Source organism: Narcine bancroftii, unplaced genomic scaffold, assembly GCF_036971445.1.
Source record: "Narcine bancroftii isolate sNarBan1 unplaced genomic scaffold, sNarBan1.hap1 Scaffold_613, whole genome shotgun sequence".
Classification (NCBI taxonomy): domain Eukaryota; kingdom Metazoa; phylum Chordata; class Chondrichthyes; order Torpediniformes; family Narcinidae; genus Narcine; species Narcine bancroftii.
The window spans coordinates 30,050-43,862 of record NW_027212141.1 but is presented as its reverse complement, the minus strand read 5'-3'; the positions used below and the strand labels follow the sequence as shown (position 1 = coordinate 43,862).

The 13,813-nt window shown below is 54.1% G+C and overlaps 1 protein-coding gene across 1 annotated transcript; it reads right to left on the bottom strand.

Annotated features, from left to right (window-relative positions):
• Positions 1 to 1,889: 1,889 nt before the first annotated feature.
• Positions 1,890 to 7,668, bottom strand: LOC138751025 (uncharacterized). The gene is made up of 3 exons (XM_069913125.1): positions 7,557 to 7,668; positions 5,551 to 7,458; positions 1,890 to 2,035 (listed from the first exon to the last, which is right to left on the bottom strand). Exons 1-2 carry the CDS (start codon positions 7,666 to 7,668, stop codon positions 5,885 to 5,887), a joined length of 1,686 nt encoding a protein of 561 aa, XP_069769226.1. The 3' UTR covers positions 1,890 to 2,035; positions 5,551 to 5,884.
• Between the last annotated feature and the right edge of the window lie 6,145 nt (positions 7,669 to 13,813).

Sequence of the window (13,813 nt, the reverse complement as noted above, 5' to 3'; positions counted from 1 at the left end):
TGGGGGGAGAGGACCAGGGAGGGGGGGAGAGACCAGGGAGGGGGGAGAGACCAGGGAGGGGGGAGAGACCAGGAGGGGGGAGGGAAGAGACCAGGGAGGGGGGGGGAGAGACCAGGGAGGGGGGGGGGAGAGACCAGGGAGGGGGGGGGAGAGACCAGGGAGGTGGGGGGGAGAGACCAGGGAGGGGGGGGAGAGACCAGGGAGGGGGGGGAGAGACCAGGGAGGGGGGGGAGAGACCAGGGAGGGGGGGGAGAGACCAGGGAGGGGGGGGGAGAGACCAGGGAGGGGGGGGAGAGACCAGGAGGGGGGGGGAGAGACCAGGGAGGGGGGTGGGAGAGACCAGGGAGGGGGGGGAGAGACCAGGGAGGGGGGGGAGAGACCAGGGAGGGGGGGGAGAGACCAGGGAGGGGGGGGAGAGACCAGGGAGGGGGGGAGAGACAGGAGGGGGGGAGGACCAGGGAGGGGGGGGAGAGACCAGGAGGGGGGGGAGAGACCAGGGAGGGGGGGGAGAGACCAGGGAGGGGGGAGAGACCAGGGAGGGGGGAGAGACCAGGGAGGGGGGGAGAGACCAGGGAGGGGGGGAGAGACCAGGGAGGGGGGGAGAGACCAGGGAGGGGGGGAGAGACCAGGGAGGGGGGGGGAGAGACCAGGGAGGGGGGGAGAGACCAGGGAGGGGGGGATGAGACCAGGGAGGGGGGGAGAGACAGGAGGGGGGAAGACCAGGAGGGGGAGAGACCAGGAGGGGGGGAGAGACCAGGGAGGGGGGGGGAGACCAGAGGGGGGGAAGGAGGGGGGGAAGAGACCAGGGAGGGGGGGAGAGACCAGGAGGGGGGAGAGACCAGGCGAGGGGGGGAGAGACCAGCGAGGGGGGGAGAGACCAGGGAGGGGGGAAGAGAGACCAGGAGGGGGGGAGAACCAGGGAGGGGAGAAACCAGAGGAGGGGGGAAAACCGAGAGGGGGGAAACCAGAGAGGGGGGAAAACCAGAGAGGGGGGAAACCAGAGAGAGGGGGAAAACCAGAGAGGGGGGAAAACCAAGAGAGGGGGAAACCAGAGAGGGGGGAAAACCAGAGAGGGGGGAAAACCAGAGAGGGGGGGAGAAACCCAGAGACGAGGGGGAAACCAGAGAGGGGGGAAAACCAGAGAGGGGGGAAAACCATAGGACCGAGGGGGGAAAACCAGAGAGGGGAAAACCAGAGAGGGGAGGAAAACCAGAGAGGGGGAAAACCATGAGAGGGGGGAAAACCAGAGAGGGGGGAAAACCAGAGAGGGGGGGAAAACCAGAGGGGGGGAGAATGAACCAGGGAGCGGGGGGAACGAACCAGGGAGCAGGGGGAACGAACCAGGTAGCAGGGGGAACGAACCAGGAAGCAGGGGGAACGAACCAGGAAGCAGGGGGGAATCCAGGGAGCGGGTGGGAGCCAGGAGAGCGGCAGAAGTGGAGAGAGAGGAGGCAAGGGTAATGGGATGAGGGGTAAAGAGGTGAGGGGAAGGAGGGGAGAGAAGGGTAGTCAAATTTCAAAAGGATTATACCATTCTTGATCCCAGCCCCATCGGCCCCCTATACCCCCATCGGACCCTCCTCCACTTTTAGGGTGGCGCAGTTAGCGTAACATTGTCATGGCACCAGCGACTGGGGCCGTGGTTCAAATCCTGCGCTGTCTGTAAGGAGTTTGCACATTCTCCCCATGCTGCCTAGTTTTCTCCGGGGAGATCCAGTTTCCTCCCACCCTTCAAAGAAAATGCACCAGTTGTAGGTTTATTGGGCGGCGCAGACTTGTGGGCTGAAATGGCCTGTTACTTTGCTGTATGTCTAAATTTAAAAAATTGAACCCCACCTATTCGCGACCTCTCCCCCCACCTCGACACCCACCACCCGTCCAGCTCACCTCCTTCAGCCGTTTGATGGCGTCTCCAATCTCGGGATGATCCACTCTGGCCTGGGTCAGATCCTCCACCACCTGGCTGAAGATCTGCTCGAATTCCTCGCTGTCGCGGCACGCCTGGGATTTTTCTCAGAATTCATGGTGGGGGGGGCTGCCAGGGTGAAAGGTCAGGATGATGGTCAAGTGGGGAACAGGCTCCCTCTCCCCGGTAAGGATTTTGCTCTCAATGGGAATGACCATAAGACGCAAGAGCAGAAATGGTTCATTCAGCCATCGAGTCTGCCCCACCATTTAATGATGAGCTGATCCATTTCCCCCAATCAGCCCCACTGCCTGGCCTTCTCCCCATAACTCAAGAACCTATCAATCTCTGCCTTAAATACATCCAATGACCTGGCCTCCAGAACCACCTGTGGTAACAAATTCCACAAATTCCAAAAATTTTCTGGGAAGAATTTCCTCCGCATCTCTGTTCCAAGCAGACGTCCTTCAATTCTGAAGTTGCCCTCTTGTCCTAGACTCTCCCACCAGGGGAAACAACCTTTCTACATCTACTCTGTTCAACATTCGAATTGTTTCAGTAAGATCCCCCCCTCATTCTCATAAATTCCAACGCTTACATTCCAGAATCATCCTGTGAACCTCTTCTGAATCCTCTGTCCCAGGGCAAGTCTCCTCTGCGCCATCTCTGACCTAGCACAGCTTTCCTTTGGTGAGTGACCAGATGTGGTACATCAGCTGAGGTGTGACCCAGGTTCCCTGAAATCAGAGCATCACCACTTACCGCCCCCTCCCCCTTCAAACCCAGAATGAAGAGGGTCGCGTGAACCCCTCCAGCAGGAAGTTACCTGACAAAACTGTCCTCGGTGCAAGACACACAGCCAGACATTATTACATACAGACAAACCAGGAGAACTATTTATATATACAAATAAATAAATATTTTTTCGTGAATACGAGGGTCTCAGAGAGTGAGTGTGATCAGTTGCTTTGGTCATTAGCATTTCTCACTGCCCGTGGGAAGAAGCTGTTTCCCAGCCTGGTGGTGTTGGCTCTGATCCTCCTGGATCTCTTCCCTGACAGGAGCAGCTGAAAGATACTGTGTGTGGGTGGAAGGGGTCCTCAATGATTTGCGTGCCCTCTTCAGATGATGATCCCAGTAGATCACGTCGATGAGGGGGGGGGGGGGTGGGGAGGGAGACTCCAGTGATCCTCTCTGCCACTCTTATAGACCTGTGGATTGACCTCCGATCCAATTCTCTGCAGCAACCATAACCCACTGTGATGGACACTCTGGATAAAGCTCCTGTAGAAGGTTGACATGATGGTTACCGGTAGACTTGCCCACTTCAGTCTTCTCAGTAAGTGCAGTCACTGTTGTGTCTTCCTGACAAGTGAGGAGATGTTGTGATAGGTCACTAGTTCAGTGAACTCCAAGGAATTTGGTTCTCTCCACTAGAGGTGTTGATGTGTAGTGGAGCGGGTGGTCGTTCCTGGTCCTCCTGAAGCCATGATCATCTCCTTCGTCTTGTCCACGTTGAGGCTCAGGATGTTACTCTCGCACCACCACGAGATTCTCCGCCTCCTCTCTGTAAAGCGACTCATCGTTGTTGCTAATGAGGCCGACGGCATCATATTGTCTGCAAACTGGACGACCCCGTTGGAGCTGGATCTGGCGATGCAGTCGTGGGTCGGTCAAGTGAACAGGAGCGTTGGGCACACATCCCCAAGGGGCACCAGTGCTCAGCGCGATGGTGCTCGACATTCTGCTACCAACCAGGCCAGACTATGGTCATTCTGTTAGGAAGTCCAGAATCCAGTTACAGAGAGGGGTGTTGAGTCCAGTGAGGACAACTTCTCCCCAGCCTCCGGGGAATGATCGTGTTAAACATATCAATCAAGGAGTAGCCCACCTGGACCACTCATCTCCACCTTGTCCCTCTGGACCAATCGTCTCCAACTCCTTGTCCCTCTGGACCAATCATCTACAACTTCTGAGCATGCCTTGTTATTGGCTCCCTTCGTCATCTTGCCTATTTTGGGCAGACCCAAGCCGGCCACTTCAGCCGGCTGCTGTATAAAGTCCACTCCCTTTTCTCTAAAGATTAAACCCAAGCTCCATTCTGGATGGTGAGTCGTGGGCTGTGCGCTGTTAAAGGTGGGACCCTTCCTTTGGTGCATGCTCATGGGATTGCTGTAATTTATTCTTATCTACTGTAGTTGCATGCCTGCCAAGGGGTGAAGGGTACTGTTTAGACGGTCACCTCACAGAGAAGAGGGGGAGAATCTTGTGAAATGGTGCGAGAGTATCAACCCAAGTCTCAACATGGACAAGATGATGGTGGAGAATCAAGAATGACCACCCTCCTCTACACATCAACAACTCTGTAGTACAGAGTGTGGAGAAAGCCAAGTTCCTTGGAGTTCACTGAAACTAGTGACCTATCACAACATCTCCTCACTTATCAGAAAGCCGCAATAGAGACTGCACTTCCTGAGAAGACTGAAGCGGGCAGGGCTACCGGCCACCATCATGTCAACCTTCACCAGGGGCTCTATTGAAAGCGTCCTGTGTGGGTACGTGATCTACCAGGATCGTTGTCTGAAGAGGGCATGCAAAAATCATCGAAGACCCCTTCCCCACCCCCGCGCACAGCATCTTCCAGCTGTTCCATCAGGTAAGAGATACAGGAGGATCAGAGCCAGCACCACCAGGCTCGGGGACAGCTTCTTCCACAGGCAGTGAGAATGCTGAACGACTGAAGGAACTGCTCATACTGACCCTAGAGACCGTCATATTCACAAAGCAATATTATTTATTTATCTGTATAGATGAAATACTTGTCCTACATGTGTACTGTTTGTATGTGTGTTATATCTGAGTGTGTGTCTGTGTGTTTTGCACTGAGGACCAGAGAACGTAGTTTGTTGTGTTGTACATGACAATAAACTCAAAATGTTTTTGAACACTATCTGTCAGTATCACACATTGTAGCATCTCTCAGTTGGTTAGTTACGTCCGGGGTAGGTGGGTGGATGTGTACGCATGTGAGTGAGTACACGAGTGCACGTCTATGAGGGCGTGTTTGTGTGCACGTGAGGGCATGTGTGTGAGACCCCTGTTGCGACTCCCCCCCCCGCATATTAATAAAGACTTTCTTTGTAATCAAACTGCGTTTGGACCTTGATTCTCTCGGACCCACTGAACTGGATCTCACCATCAACCCCCCCCTCCCCCCATTCAATGCCCCCAGTAAAGATCACCAATCAGCTGTCACCTTCTCCCCTCCCCTCTCTATGCTGTCACCTTGAAGTGTGATTGCTGGAAGAATTCAGCCGAACATACCTTGAGGAAGGGTTCAGGCCCGAAACGTTGATTATATATCTTTAGCCCCTGTGCACGCTGCGAGACCCTCCGGCATCTCTGAGTGTTTTTACTTGTGACCTTGAAACCCTGGCAAATTTCTACTTTCTACAAAGTGTGCTGACTGGTTGCATCACAGTCTGGTATGGGGGCATCAATACCCCTGAGCATAAAGCCCTGCCACAGGGAGTAGACACAGCCCAGGACATCACAGGCAAAACCCTCCCCACCATCTACAGGGAACGCTGCTGTCAGAGAGCAGCAGCGATCATCGAGGACCCGCACCACCCGGTGGTTCTCACCGCCGCCGTCAGGAAGGAGGTCTCGGTGCCACAAGACTCGCACACACCAAATTCAGGAACAGCTGCTCCCCCTCCACCGTCAGACTCCTCAACAACAAAATCAATCAGGGACCCAGTTAAGGACTCCGACATGTGTATTTTATTGATTTTCTTTCCCCCCTTTCTCTTTATTGCAGTTTGTTTACATGAGTACATTGAGCACAGTTTGTTTTTGTACTACTCATAAGTGGAAATTCTGCCTCGCCTGCAGGAAAAAGAATCTCAGGGTTGCATATGATGTCATCGAAAAAAAAATTTTTTTAAATTTAGACATACAGCACTGTAACAGGCCCTTTCAGCCCACAAGCCCGTGCCAGCCAATTGACCTACAACCCCCATATATTTTGAAAGACATGCTGACAAGTAAGTGGGGAGGTGTAGACAAGTGGTCCAGATGGACAGGGAGGTATAGGCAATTGGTCCAGAGGGACAGGGAGTTGTAGGCGATTGGTCCAGAGAGATGGGAAGGTGTAGGTGATTGGTCCAGAGGGATGGGAAGGTGTAGGCGATTGGTCCAGACAGACGGGGAGGTGCAGGCGATTGGTCCAAACAGACGGGGAGGTGTGGACGAGTGATCTATTTGGACGGAGAGGTATGGACGAGTGGTCCAGTTGGACGGGGAGGTGTGGACGAGTGGTCCAGTTGAACGGGGAGGTGTAGACGTGTGGTCCACTTGGACGGGGAGGTGTAGACAAGTGGTCCAGAGGGACGGGGAGGTGTAGGAAATTGGTCCAGAGGGACGGGGAGGTGTAGACAATTGGTCCAGACGGACGGGGAGGTGTAGACAATTGGTCCAGACGGACGGGGAGGTGTAGACGATTGGTCCAGACAGACGGGGAGGTGTAGACGATTGGTCCAGACGGATGGGGAGGTGTAGACAATTGGTCCAGAGGGACGGGGAGATGTAGACGATTGGTCCAGAGAGACGGGGAGGTGTAGATGAGTGGTCCAGATGGACGGGAAGTTGTAGATGATTGGTCCAGAGGGACAAGGAGTTGGAGACGATTGGTCCAGAGGGACAAGGTGGAGATGAGTGGTCCAGGTGGACGGGGAGTTGTAGACGATTGGTCCAGGTGGACGGGGAGTTGTAGGCGATTGGTCCAGATGGATGGGAAGGTGTAGGTGATTGATCCAGAGGGATGGGAAGGTGCAGGCGATTGGTCCAAACAGACGGGGAGGTGTGGACGAGTGATCTATTTGGACGGAGAGGTATGGACGAGTGGTCCAGTTGGACGGGGAGGTATGGACGAGTGGTCCAGTTGAACGGGGAGGTGTGGATGAGTGGTCCAGTTGGACGGGGAGGTGTAGACGTGTGGTCCACTTGGACGGGGAGGTGTAGACAAGTGGTCCAGAGGGACGGGGAGGTGTAGGAAATTGGTCCAGAGGGACGGGGAGGTGTAGACAATTGGTCCAGACGGACGGGGAGGTGTAGACGATTGGTCCAGACAGACGGGGAGGTGTAGACGATTGGTCCAGACGGATGGGGAGGTGTAGACAATTGGTCCAGAGGGACGGGGAGGTGTAGACAATTGGTCCAGAGGGACGGGGAGATGTAGACGATTGGTCCAGAGAGACGGGGAGGTGTAGATGAGTGGTCCAGATGGACGGGGAGTTGTAGTTGATTGGTCCAGAGGGACAAGGAGTTGGAGACGATTGGTCCAGAGGGACAAGGAGGTGGAGACGATTGGTCCAGAGGGACAAGGTGGAGATGAGTGGTCCAGGTGGACGGGGAGTTGTAGACGATTGGTCCAGGTGGACGGGGAGTTGGAGACGATTGGTCCAGAGGGACAAGGAGGTGGAGATGATTGGTCCAGAGGGACAAGGAGGTGTAGATGATTGGTCCAGACAGATGGGGAGAGAACGTACAAACTTCTTACAGAAAGCACAGGATTCAAACCCCAGTCCCGATCTCTGGTGCCGGTACAGTGTGGCACTAACCACCTTGCCCCATGTACCCTGACAATTACCCTGAAATCTGAAGTATCTATGGTCTTGGACACCAGAGGTCCCTTGGTACTCCCCGGGACCCCATAGATCACATTGGACATCCTGGTCTCCCGCAGAACTCCCAAAACACATCGTATTTCTCAGAGTGGAACGACGCCAGCCAGTTCCCAACCAATTCCACCGACAGAACCAGCCACCACAGGGAACATCTCCATCAGTGGAGATGGGGCATTACTGCTCCCAGGGAGTAGAGTTTGTGGAATCCTGCTGTGCTGTGCAGCCTGCGCGTTCCTGCCCACGAAAGGGCAGATCTTTGACCATGGGCTGAGCACTTACCTCAGGGGGATCCAGGGTGCCTTCTGAGGTCAGAGGAGTGGAAGATGGGAATTAAGGGAAAGACGGGATCATGGGGACCAGGGCGAGGTCAAGGCAGTGTGGATCATGGAGGGTCAGATGACCTCTCCGTGCAGAACCTGGTGGGAATGGGGATGGTAGAGGGTCACGTGACCCACCGGAAACCTGGTCAGAAGTCATATCATCCGCCAATCAAGGTTGGCCTCTGCCCATCCATTAGTGCACACCTGACCACCAGGCCCTTTAATCACCCAGTGATTACCTGGGCCGGACCCTCAGCTTCCACATGGAGCAGCTCTTCGTCCCTGAGACGAACCCTGCTCCACTCCAGGTCACAAAATGCGGACGGCACTGGAGAAGACGTTGGTCCGGTGTGCATTACACAGTGATCAGAGCTGTTAGACAACATTAGAGCCGTGCCCATGTTAGACAAGGAACGGTAGGTAGTGTATTGTAATACTCGGTTGTGATAGGTCTGTATAAACAGTGGCTGGTATCAGTCACTTTAAATCATATGTGACTGGTTGTACCATGTTGTGTGATGGAGAGGACGGGTATGCATTATCCCCGGTGCGATCCCCCCTTAAAGATCCTCCAGCCTCGTTACTCTTTGAACCCAAACTTTTCCCTTCCCACACAACACGGTCACGGGGAGCAAGTGGTAAACGTGGCATCAGAATGGAGAAGAAGCAGGTGAAGGTGGGAAGGGGGCAGATTGAAGTCATGCAGATGGGGGGGGGGGTCACAGTCAGGTGAGGCTGTGACAGGTTCAGGGAAGGCTCAGGTTAGGGTTAAGTGCATTTCCTATCCCACAAGGGGAGGGCCCCTGCCCCAGGAGGGGAGGGCGGAGGGTCCTGGCCCCGGGAACAGGCTTACCGGGGCTGCGGACGAATTCCCTCCCCGGTGGGCAGCGAGCCAGGTGGGAGGCCATCGTCACGGTGCGGAGCAGACGGCGGAACATGGCATGACAGCTCTACAACACAAAGGGCAGGTCGGGGAGCCAGCAGTTAACACCAGGGGGCTTGTAAACTCCCCTCTCCATTCCCCAGGGGCACCCCCACCCACCCCAGGCTGCTGCTACCCCCAACGCACAGCAAGATTCCACAACCCTAATGGCAGAGTAGGTCCCGCTTCACACTCGAGGTGCAAGAACTTTTACCTGCTGGAAAAGGTCCGACGTCTCTCCGTGCTCCCCACTTCTTGCCACTCCCTCCACCCCCTCCCTCATCACTCCCCCCACACACCTTCCTCCTCTTTATCACTCTCTCCTAGTTTCCCTTCCTCACCCCTCCTTCCTCCTTGCCACTCCCTCCAAACCCCCTCCCTCATCCTTACCCCTTCTCACCTCTCTCATCCCCTTACCACTTCCTCCACATCCTCTTCCTCCTTTCCCCTTCCTTACCCCTCCCTCTGTCCCCCCCATCTACTCCCTCCCAGTTTCTTCCCCAATCCTCATCCCCTCATCGTCCCCCCCTGTCCTACTCCTGTTCTCCCCGTTTCCCCCCCCCCCCGTCCTCCTGCATCCTCCCCGTCCTCCTGCATCCTCCCCGTCCTCCTGCATCCCCCCCCATACCCCCTGACATCCTCCCCCTGACGTCCTCCCCCTGATCTCGTCCCCCGTCCTCACAGCCCTGTTCTCACCCCCCCGTCCTTACACCTCCGTCCTCCCCTGTTCTCATTCCCTCCGTCCTCCCCCTGTCTCCACCCCCGTCCCCCTGTTTCCCCCCCACCCCGTTCCCCTCCCGTCCCCCGGGTCGCGACCGCTTACCTCGTCCAGCTCCTCAGTCACTGCCTCTCATTCACAATGACAACCCCAGACGCGCACAGAGCATGCGTCGGCGGCAGGGCTGCGGAGAGCGAAGGCCGTCGGTAGTTGTAGTTTAAAAAGCCCCTCCATCCGCTTACGCTGTAACGACTTTGGACAAGGCGAACTACAGCTCCCGGCGTTCAGTGCGCATGGGGAGACCAAGCTGTGCTCGGGGCGGGCCAACGTGGATTGGTCAATTGGCATCGCACGAGGATGAGGAACCAGGACAGTGACCAATGGGAACTTGGGGAAGGCAGGGTGACTTCAAATAGGGTGGAGAGGCAGGGAAAGGAAGCGCTAATGGGACCAATCACAGAGGAGGGTTTACCCGAGGCTCTGCCTCATAGGAGAGGCCCAGACAAGGCGGTCCAGGTGATTGGTCCAGAGGGATGGGGAGGTGTTGGCGATTGATCCAGAGGAATGGGGAGGTGTAGATGATTGGTCCAGACAGATGGGGAGGTGTAGACGATTGGTCCAGATGGACAGGGAAGTGTAGACAATTGGTCCAGGGGGATAGGGAGATGTAGACAAGTGGTCCAGACAGATGGGGAGGTGTAGACGATTGGTCTAGATAAATGGAGAGGTGCAGACAATTGGTACAGAGGAACAGAGAGGTGTAGACGATTGGTCCAGAGGGACGAGGAGGTGTAGACAATTGGTCTAGACAGATGGGGAGGTGTAGACAATTGGTATAGACAGGCGGGGAGGTATAGATGAGTGGTCCAGAGGGATGGAGAGGTGTAGGCAATTGGTCCAGACAGTCGGGGAGGTGTAGACGATTGATATAGACAGACGGGGAGGTGTAGACAAGTGGTCCAGAGGGATGGGGAGGTGTAGACGATTGGTCCAAAGGGACAGTGTGAGAGATGAGTAAAACTGATATAAAAATATGAAGATGAGGAAACTAATATAGATATATGTGTAAATGAATAAAGCCAGTATGAACAGGATAAGAAATTGATATTAGAATGTAGGAAGCAGAGTCAGTCTAAGATAAGAATCTTCTAGCCTTTAGACAGAATCAGCAAGTTCACCTTATGAATGAGATAAGGATAGACAATAGGTAATAGAATGTAGGAAGTAGAGTTAGTCTGAATAAGATAAGGGTCTCCTAGCCCTAGACAGAATTACCAAGTTCTGCATATGAAGAGGCTGTAGCCCTTGGGAAGGTGTAAATTAGAACAAAGACAGGTTTGTGAATAAGGACAATGAGGATAATGACATGATGAGACACTGACAGGATACCCCCTGGTCCTCCAAGTTCACAGAAACAGCACGTAGCCCTATGAAATGTGATGCCCAGAATTAATGTTGAACTGAAGGGAAGACGGGAGTTGTCGCTGCTACAGACTCATGAATTCTTCTTGCGTTGCCTTTGAAGAAACGCCCATCGATGCGAGCTGTGGTCACAACACTCCTGGTCCTTTTGTAGGCGAGACTCGAACTGGGCAGCTTCCACGAAGCTCCCAAGACCCTGGCACCGGTCTCTCCAAATGACCTTTACTGTTAGTCACACTCAAAATGAAGCACTTTGCTTCCCAAAAAGACCCTCCAGGCACAGGTCAATCCACCGAAAAGGCCCTGTCATTCACGCTTTGTTCTGAATTCCACCAAGTGGCTGGCACAAGAGCTGCTTTGAAGAGCTGTTTTCTCTCCAGCCGCCAGCATGGTTCCCCCTCGCAAAAGCACAGGGACTCAGCAAATGTATGGAATTCTGGAACAGACGGTGACAAACCTTCCCTCAGTTCTTCCAATGAACGGAATTATTGCTGGGCTCTGATTTATGCTTGTGTGAAATGTTAACTGTAACTATTCAACCCCTCCTATCTATACTATCCCTTACAGTGATAATTCCATTTTACTAAAACAGGAGCTCATAATTGATGTCTGAATGTGCATGCACGTCTGCGTGTGTTATTGTGGTGTCTGTGTTTATGGTATAATGTGTTAGCTTGTGTCAATATCTGTCAATGTGTGCGTTATGTGTGTCTGACAGTCAACATGTGTGTCTCTGACATGTGTGTATTGTGTGGCGATGCATGTGCACTCCAGATTTCCACTTACTGAGGGTCGAATCCTGCTGGCCCAGTCAGAGGTATCTGAATTGTAAAACCCCTGCTGCATGTGGCTGGAACTAGGGTCGCCACAGCAGAACAAGCAGGAGCAGGAGACCCTGAACCCTGTTTCTCCAAATTAGCAGAAAAGGAGGATGGAACTGCTGGGGCAGTTCTGCATGTGCACACCAGATGGCAGGCTGACCCCTTGCTGGAACCCTGCACACAAAACAAGAGGCTGTTCAGCCCCTCTCACCCAGCCAACTCCAGTACTATCCCCTCAGAATTTGGAGTGAGCAGGTTGCAATGACCCATCAGTAAAACAGCCCCTCCAATAGAACAGCACTCTCTGTGGTGTCCACAGTCATTTCCAAAGTCCCCACTCCCCTTTACTGCCCAGTGACCCCAGGGTTAGAGAGAGGAGGAACAGCTGGGGTCCCTGCTCCCCATCACTGCCCAGTGACCCCAGGGTTGGAGAGAGGGGGAATCAGTCAGGGTCCATGCTCCCCATCACTGCTCAGTGACCCCTGAGTTAGAGAGAGAGGGAACAGTCAAGGTCCCTGCTCTTCATCACTGCCCAGTGATCCTGACAATCCTGGACATGTCGGATGAGCCCACTGAAATTTTTTCAGTTTCCCATCACACAAAAACACATTTGATTCGTATGTCGGTCTGGCTGATTTGTGTTTATTTACATGGTTTGCTGTTACAAAGATTTTTTTTTTAATTTCTGAATCTATTATATACAACAGGTAAAATAAAAAATCTCCCCTGCAGTATGAACCCTACCAGCTATGTACACAGAAAGATTTAACATGTAAAAAAAGAAAACGTGTGCCAGAGAAAATGGGGAGGGGTGTTGATGGTTAGTGATGGCTTAGAGAGAGTGGGGTGTCTGGGAGGACTGGCCCCTTGGATGGGCCCCTGGACCCTGTTGGTTAGAGAGCTCCCCAGTTGCCAGCTGGGGCCCCAGGCTACTCGTTGCTGAGATGTGCCCACAACCCTGCCTGGATGCCTAGGGCCAGGGTCAGCCCATAGCCGCCTCTCTGTATGTTTTGAGACCTCCTCCTGCCAGGCCCCTGCACTAAAGCCTGAGGACAACACCCCCTGAGCCCCCATCCCATTGTTTGGAGTCCCCCCCAGCTAGGCCTCAAATCCTTCCTTACCTGGTGAGGCCTGCAGCTCCTGTCAGCTGTCAAGGCCCAAGGCTTTGTGGCTTGGGTTCGCCCAAAGAAGGTAGGCTGTGCCCGCCCTGAGTCAATTGTCAGCATTTCCCTCTATTCCTTGCACACTGCTCCTCAGTAACATCATCCCTCTCCCACGCCCCTCTCTCCTCTTCGCTCGTCAGCTGGTTGATACTGCTCTGGCCACAAGCACAGCCTCAGCAGGGAGGTATTCAACCACAGCAGGCTTCACCAAAGGCTCCGGACCCAGTGAGGTGTTCATTCCTCTACACATCGCTGAATTTAACCCAACAGATCAGTGTGTCTCATCTCCGAGGCCCAGTCACATGTACCCAGCAATCAGACCACACACTCCCTTGCCCACCAGAGGCTGCAGAAGCTGAAATCCCGAGTGAAAAAGTAAGTGTGCAGGAGGAATTCAGCAGGCCCATCCTGCTGCAGGGCAGCTGACCATCTGTCTGCCTCCGCAAATGCTGCTTGACCCGCTATGTTCTTCCAAGCAACCTTGAGACTTAACGGTTGGAAAGGACCCAGGAGCGTATCTGTCTGGGCATGCATTGTTCATCTGTCTGTCTTTGTATGTGACGTACTTTTACATGCTTCTGCAAACTGGTCCAAGTCTGCACATGTGAGCGTGGTCACGCATGTTGATCTCCAGGGTGTCTGGATCTACACCTTGCACACAAGTGTGTCTGTATGCACAAGCTATATATGGGTGTATTCCCTCTGGACTGAGTGCCACCTATAAATGTGTGTGCTGTGTTCTGTACCTGTGCAGTGTGCATGTGTGTTTGTGCATACGCATGTATGTGTGCACATGTTCATGTGTAAACTCTGTGTGAGTGTGACCACACAACCATATGCATGTGCACAGTGCA

What these genes read in the sequence shown, in the direction of transcription:
- LOC138751025 (XM_069913125.1), bottom strand. Translation starts at nt 7,668, where the DNA reads ATGTGTTTTGGGAGTTCTGCGGGAGACCAGGATGTCCAATGTGATCTA. An exon ending in TAGATACTTCAGATTTCAGG is followed by an intron (nt 7,459 to 7,556) that starts GTAATTGTCAGG and finishes TTCTGTAAGAAG; the next exon opens with TTTGTACGTTCTCTCCCCAT.